Source organism: Mirounga angustirostris, unplaced genomic scaffold, assembly GCF_029215605.1.
Source record: "Mirounga angustirostris isolate CCGP_5_RB_7025 unplaced genomic scaffold, mMirAng1.0.hap1 SCAF_5, whole genome shotgun sequence".
NCBI lineage: Eukaryota > Metazoa > Chordata > Mammalia > Carnivora > Phocidae > Mirounga > Mirounga angustirostris.
The window spans coordinates 72,438,875-72,446,968 of NW_026991713.1; the positions used below are offsets into that span (position 1 = coordinate 72,438,875).

The window sequence follows — 8,094 nt, forward strand, 5'->3', positions numbered from 1 at the left end:
AATAAGAATCACTGAATTTTACACTTAAAAGAATAAGTTTATGGCATGTGAATTATATCTTGTTTAAAAAAGGAAGTAAATCTACTTGAAATAACCCCACTGATCATAGTAAATAATGACAGATGAGAGCTTAAAAGGGATCAAGAAGCAAGAAAAACTGGACGCCTGGGTGGCTCAGTTGGTTAAGCAACTGCCTTCGGCTCAGATCATGATCCTGGAGTCCCAGGATCGAGTCTCTCATTGGGCTCCCTGCTTGGCAGGGAGTCTGCTTTGCCCTCTGACCCTCCCCCCTCTCATGTGCTCTCTCTCTCATTCTCTCTCTCTCAAATAAATAAATAAAATCTTAAAAAAAAAAGAAGCAAGAAAAACTATAAGGAAAAGACAGGAAAACTGGGGACACATAGGAACATGGGCCACTTCAGCATAGTGACAAAATGGAGGGGCTCAACCATGCAAGGCCAACTCTGCTAGCATTACTCTCTCCACACATTCCCCACAAATCCCAGAAACCAGAGTGACTTTAGCCTCTCTTCAGGACTAGATGGATTGTCTCTTGTCTCATCAACAAAATAATCTCTATGCCTGTCTGAAATTTCTAATTATGAACCAGAGCCATGAGAAAGTAGATTAAATTATATGAAGGCATGGAAGTATCTTTAAAAGATTTTTATCAAAGAGTTTATTTTTAAAAAGTGTTTTAAAACTTTTTTTTTTAAATATGCTCCACACTCTGCATGGTACTCACAACCCCGAGATCAAGACCCAAACTTAGATCAAGAGTCTGACGCTCAACTGACTGAGCCACCCAGCCACCCTTTGTATTTCCTTTATTTTTCTTAGATTTTTTTTTTCCTGTATAACCTCTAAAATTTTTACTTTCTTTCCTCAGCTTCCTTTCCTTATTCCCATTCTAACTAAGCTTTGATATTTATTCAGGAGTCATAGTGGGTTTGAAGATAAATTAAATAGATAGAAACAGCATGTCTTCCTTAGTACTTCATATACATTCAGAATATAAAAGAAGTTTAATATAAGCAATAGAATTTCCAAGAGATCAATGACTTCTGGAGTTAAAAAAAAATCACAATATTCAACCTCTTGAGGGATTCTTGAAAATCAAATGTAAAATAGGCACCTTACTTAAAATTTGCCTTTGAATATCAACTGGAATGATAAACCTAAAATGGCTTTTCACAATTATTGCTAATAATATTATTTCATTTTAATTATGCAGGAAATACCACACTCATTTATTACAGTTTGATGGCGAAGGAGGTTGGCGCTTTGAACAATTGGATACTGCTATCCGTTTAACACTGAGTGAAGAAAAACAAAAGCTAGAAGCTCAGCTAGCTGGAATTCCCAAAATGCAACAGAGACTCAATGAACTATGTAAAATTTTGGGAGAAGACTCAGTGCTGAAAACAATAACAAATGAAGATGAGACATCCTAATTTGTTTTGACATGTTTTAAAAGTTACTTTTTAGGTAAAGACTCAAAGACAGTCTGTTACAGTGCATGCATTGTGTTTAAGCTAAGCACAAAGAAAATAAGGAAGTAAGAAGTGTTTTATAAAATTTTAGCATCAAGGAAATATATGATCTGACTTTTCAGAAGAAAATAAACAGATGCGTTATGTGAGATTAGTCATTTTGGCTTATACTAATTCTTAGTGAAGGCATAATTCACCTGTCAAACAGGATTTTCTAGGTGAATTTATGAAGAATACCAGATTTACCATGTGTATGTGATGTGCCTGAAGTTCTTAACAAACATGGAAGATATCTTGAGGATGGAACAACTTAAGAACAGTATATGGTTTGAAACCAGGTGCATAAAATTAGAAGTTTGAGTAACATTTCAGTCCACTTATGGTTATTCGGTTTAATAGGTAGAATTCATGTTCATCATTACTCGTGATCAACGAAACCCTGTATACAAAATAGCTGACAGCTTAATAAATAATTTCAATATGAAAAAAATTATTTTAATGGCAGTGGTTGAAAGAAAGAAGCATGGCTAAAGATGTATAAAATGCCATATTTTTAAATTTTAGATTTTGAACATCTTACTATGAGCACATAACAAATTAGTTTTAATGAGAATCTTACATATTTGTTAATAAACTCATTCATTTTAAGAAGCGAATTGCCAATACAGAAAAGGAGTATCCAAACAATGTATGTCTCAGCCTGTTACTTTGCTTGGCAGCATTATTTACTGCAACTTCTGTCCAGAAATACTCAGCTTGTTTTTGTGCTCAAAGGAGGAGTCCACCACATTTTTAAATAGCAGTGCTATAATAGAATATAGGGATTCTCAAAATCACAGTAGTAATAATGTACAATGAAAAAGCACTTTATAATTTACAATCCTCATTTATATAATTTCATTTTAATTCTTATGGCAATCTTTTGAGGGAACTATTATTTACCTCACTCGCTTTTGAGAAAATTGACACTCAGACTTGCCTTAATTATGCAATTTATTTAGGGACAGATCCAAGGATCAAATGAAGTTCTCCTGATTCCTTGATCCAGTGCTATTTCTACTTTCCACTATCATCCTCGAAATCTAACTGGGCTATAACTTCAATATAAGTTAGATGAGATGTTGAAAAGAAAATAGATTTGGTAATGTTAGTGGTATTATTATTTGGTTATTGTTTACAAGATGTGGAAATTAAATACAAAGTGGAAAGAAAGGTCACTGGGCTGTGGTTTAAAATGAGCCAAGAAAAATAAATAAATAAATAAATAAAATTAAAAAATTAAAAAAATAAAATGAGCCAAGAAAGTTATCAAATTTTTCAGCAACTATGCACTCATACTCAATATTAACGTATCTCTACAGCCAGCAATCAGAGGGGAAATTCATTGTGTTATAGGTAAATTTAATATTTAGTGAACATAATGAGAAAGAATCTGCATGGAATAGTCCATACAAAATAAATCTTACCTATTCGTGTGCCCTGACATTGGAAGTGCACAAGCCAGACCTGGCATTTTAATCTCCTACTGCCAATGCCATCATGTTGATAGGCCAGGAAAAATGAGAATGATCGGTTGTTAGTGGTTTGGGGATTTATTTACATATTTAGACACAACCGTAATCAATGCTATGTCAGTGATTCCCAGACTTTCTCAGGTGGTAGAGTACCTGGAAGTCATTCATGATGACTGTAGTTGAACAGCATGACATTTTCACATTCTCAATTCTGCCATGCTAATTAAGACATTGTTAGTTATGGATAAATGTAACCATCTCATATGAAGGAATGCAGTATAAAATCATAATCAGTACAACTGTCTAGGTTTTTCTGTTAGTATCTTTAGGTATTCATATCCTTTTGTCAGGTACTGCTACTTCCTATTAGAAAAGTGAGGCAGGTATCAAAGGTTTAAAAAAATTCACAGAGCCAAAACTTAAATTTGATAACAATCATCCATTAATCTTAACTTCTGTATTAGCAGTTATTCAGTTTCTACTGCTGTAGGGAACAGTCTGAGGCAAGTGTTTTAACTTTTCAAGGTACAAGAAGAAAATGAAAAGTCCTCATTTGAAACGTGCATAATTTCCATGCCTTAATTCACAATTGAAAAATAAAGCATTTAGGACATGATATATTGTGTTTTGAAACCTAGAAATGAATGCCAAAACAAATATTAGATTTGTAATTATCCCTTATTTGATACATTCTACCAGTGAGCTGAAGTAAATAGGATTCATTATTTATAATGTACAGGATTCGAGGATGTTTAAAATTCTGTACTAACACTGCACACACTGTAATTTAAATGTTACAGTTCTAAGAAAAACATGTTTTACATGAGCTTTTTTGTGCCTATTTATTTTCTGAATTTTCATCACGGACAAATATCCTTTAACTTGGAGGGGAAAAAAATCTGTGATTTGAATTTGTTTTGATGTACCATTTAACTAATTCCAAAATGGTCCAATGAGTATACCATATTTTACAATTCTTATATTTTACAAAAAAATGTGAACAAGATTGAGAAATTAAAGAGGGTGGATGTGGAAAGGAAAAAGAAAATAATTTCAATTTTCAAAGTACTTTTACCATGTATTTACCATCTATTTGCGCAAATTTTTGACTTCTGGGATTTGGGTGTTTTGTCAAAGAAAGCTGTAAGTTTAATGGAGCTTAGATTTGTAAATGGGCATTTTTGGCTAACTTTTGAACTTGGAAAATAAGTTGCATTCCATGAAAATGTTGCATTTTATTTCTCCATCATGTAGTGTTAGGCCAAGCATGAGTCTAAAATAGTGTGTGTTCTGGTAAACACAATAATGTTTAAAAAATCCCTCTCCACGAATCTCAAGGAAAATGATATATCCTGATATTCAACTCAAGTTTACATTTGTTTATAATAGGAATGGTTTTCCCTTGACAGTAATTTGGGTTTTGTGTCAAACTTTGCTCTACCAGTAAAGGTATAAATGAATATGTTAGTTTTTTATTTGAGACATTGGCCCCAAGTATAATTTCATATTTGGCAATAGGCTTAGCCTATTAAAATCTGTTTGGAATAATTTTTTGATTCCATAAGCCTAGAAAAATTTGTTACACACTGGAACCTAGATTGGAGAATGTTATACACTTCTGAGATGCACAGAAAATGGTAATGATTATTAAATCATTGATTAAAAGAGATGACTTTGATAGAATTACTTTATGGGCAAATAGTATTCTCATTTAGAAATGTACAGTACTTTCATATAACCCAGGGTATTGACATTTCTGCCGATATACCTTTAGGTATGTCAAATATGTTTTAGAGTTGTACTTGTCATGTTTGCCACATGAGAACTTTCAGATGGATGTATAAAATATTTTTATTAAAAGCAAATCCCTTCTTCCATTGTTGGTGCCTTTCCTGATTACCAAGTACTAAACTGCTTTACAGTTTTTATCGTGAAATTTCCAAAACCAGTTATCTACACTTATACACAGGGCTTGTGTTAATGAAAGCAAGTGAGAAAAATGTCCTTCAGGGTAAAAATCACTATGTAGCTAAGCTAGAATGTGGCTATGGGTGAATACTCTATAGTATAGTCTCTGTCCAATGAGCAGTTACTTGAACTCAACATTTCTTGCGAATTCCTTAATCATCATCAAAAACATTTGATTAATCAAAGGAATTACAAATTTTTCCAGGGGTAGAAAATGCCCTATTTCTATATTTTAAATGACTATTGGGTATGTGTCTACATACACTTCATTTACAAGTTGTATGATGTGCAACCTTATGTAGTACTATGAATAATAGTCCCCAAATAGTTGCTTAAGTATTTATTTTCTTTATTAATTCAACACACACTTACTTATTAAGAACCAGCCTATGCTAGGCACTGTGATAGGTTCTAGGAATAAATAAAATATGGTCCTTGTCCAAAGAAGTTTACTGTCCACTGAAAATCAGGAAAATGAGTACCCTGAGAAGAAAAAGTCGATAGCTACTATTTATTTACCAAGAAGGCACAAAGCATTGCATATATTTGACTCATTACATCTTCACAAAACTGTAATTTAATAAAAGAGGAAAGTGAGGACAGAAAGGTTAAGTAATCATCCAACCTCATACAGCTACTAAGCTATAAAGCTGAAATTTGAACCTAGCAATATTTGATTACGAAGTCTATGCAACTCCCCATCACTTTCCTTTTAATTAGTTTAGGTCAATTTTCATTATAACTGTTTTAAACTCTACAGTTATAAGTATATTTTTCACTGGCTCAAGGTTTCTGGTTAACCAAACATACTTTTTTTTCATCTAAAAAGGAAACTTGTCACATAAGTTACATTTTCATTGTTTGTATTATAAATGTTGAATGCAATCATATGGGAGAAGGAGAACAAAAGGCAAATTTTCACATGTTTTGAGGAACAAATGTCCAAACTGGTTAACCAGTAAATATTTATTGACACATTCAAGGTACCATTTATTGTGCTAGGGATTCTAAGTGAACAGCACAGACCTGGTCTCAGTCCTCACGAAACATTTTAGTACCCCAATGTTAAACAACTGTATGCCCCTTGGATGTTGTGTCCCATCTACATGGCATATTTGTTTTGTAATATCTTCTCAACTCTTGTATTTCCTGCCTACGACCACTCTGTTGCAACATTTAAGCAATAAGCATTTTCTCGCAGCAGGATTGCCTTGATTACACATTTAAAGACTTCATAATCCTCATGCCCTCCAACTTGGTCTAAATGACAAGGTCCAGTAGAAACCAGTCTGTAGGACTGTATCACCCTTCACCAGTAGGTGCTCCCATACGTTTAGTATGTTGCCTTGAAACCTGAGAAACATTAGCTTCTCAAGTTCAGGTCATGTAAAGTGAACCAGTTTGGGACAATGAAGAGTATCTCTCTAGTGTTTACACAGAATATAGATAACTGTAGCAGGAAAGTTCTAAAAAGCAAAAATAAGATTAAATTTAAAATAAATAATGAGTAATTATAAAAGTGAATACACAAGGCTTCTAAAGTTAAGCACATTGAAAATTACATGCTTTAGCTCAGTACTTGTTACCCAACGTAGAAGATAAATATTAAATTGATTAAATATTTAATCACCTTATGTGTTCTTATGTTATTTAATACCTATAATATAGATTATGCAACAGTGAAATAATGAAATATTAAACACTAAATAATCACTTGCCAAATCATTTAATTGTAGTTTGTTTAATCCATATAAAGTAGGAGGCAACCTTATATATCAAATATATTATTTATCTTTTATCTTTTGAATATATTAAATTTAGTAATTAAAATTTATTGGGTCTACAAGTCTCTTACTAATTGAAAAATGTAAAAGCTTCTTATTCTAATGAATATATATAAAATGAATGTGAATAATGTGAATATATTTGTATACATGAAGTTGTACACATACAAAAAGAGGATACACACTTTTTTAAAAATCCCAAATGGAACATTTACAACATTTGACCACTTATCAGGCCACATAGGCTCAATAAAGTTCAATCAATTTCTATCTGGAAAAAAAAAGGAATTGGGCCTAAACATCATGTAAATGTATAAAACTACAAAAGTTTATGCTAGAAAAGTATCTTAGGACTCACATAAGGATGGGGTAAAAGAGGTCCTATAATAAGACCTCATTTTTTTTGGAAATCTACTATAAAAAAAAAAAGAAAAAGCCACTATAAAGTGACCTTTTGCAACATGTAGATATTGATAACTCAAGACTGATAAACAGTGATAAAGTAAGTGTCAAAGCCCTCTTGTTCAGGCTAGCTTCTTGCTCCATGCAACAACTTTCCAAGATCCACAAAGGTGGGGTGGAGATAAGTGAGGTTAACGTAGATCCAAGCAGATACATTTATTTTCCTGCAACATAACACACACACACACACACACATGCACACATGCACACATGCACACACACAAATTCTAAAAGTTTAATACAAAGGTGCCTGGATGGCTCAGTCAGTTAAGCATCTGCCTTGGGCTGAGGTCTTGACTCCGGGGTCCTGGGATGGAGAACCAAGTGGGGTTCCCTGTTCAGTCCTTCTGCCCCTCCACCTCCCCAGCTCCTGCTTGCTCTCTCTCTCTCTCTCTCAAATTAAAAAAATAAAAATAAATAAAAGTTTAATACAAAAACAGCATAATGATTTTGAGGACTTAAGTAACAAAAAAATTTTCTGTTGTGATAAAAAACATAAAGTTTACCATCTTAACCATTTTCAAGTGTACAGTTTAGTAGTGTTAAGAACATTCACATTGTTGTGAAAGAGCATCATCTTACAAGTTGGAAACTTAATACCCATGAAACAATAATTCCTCTTTCTCCCTCTCTCCAGTTCCTGGTAACCATCATTCAACTTTCTGTTTCTATGAATTTGACTGTGTGAGGTGCTTCACACAAGTGGAACTGGACAGAATTTGTCCTTTTGTGATTGGCTTATTTCATTTAGCATAATTTCCTCAAAGTTCATCCATACTGACTGTGACATGTGACAGGATTTTCTTCCTTTTTAAGGCTGAATAAAAGCCATTGTATGTTTATCCATTCTTCCATTGATAGAGCGTGTTGTGT

The 8,094-nt window shown here is 33.1% G+C and overlaps 1 protein-coding gene across 1 annotated transcript in view; it reads left to right on the top strand.

Annotated features, from left to right (window-relative positions):
• ABCD2 (ATP binding cassette subfamily D member 2) overlaps positions 1–4,882 on the top strand; it is a 67,810-nt gene extending 62,928 nt beyond the window's left edge. The window contains exon 10 of the mRNA XM_045873628.3: positions 1,235–4,882. Within this exon, the coding sequence (XP_045729584.1) occupies positions 1,235–1,454 (220 nt within the window). The 3' untranslated portion in view covers positions 1,455–4,882. The remainder of the gene's footprint in view (positions 1–1,234) is intronic.
• The last annotated feature ends 3,212 nt before the right edge of the window (positions 4,883–8,094 follow it).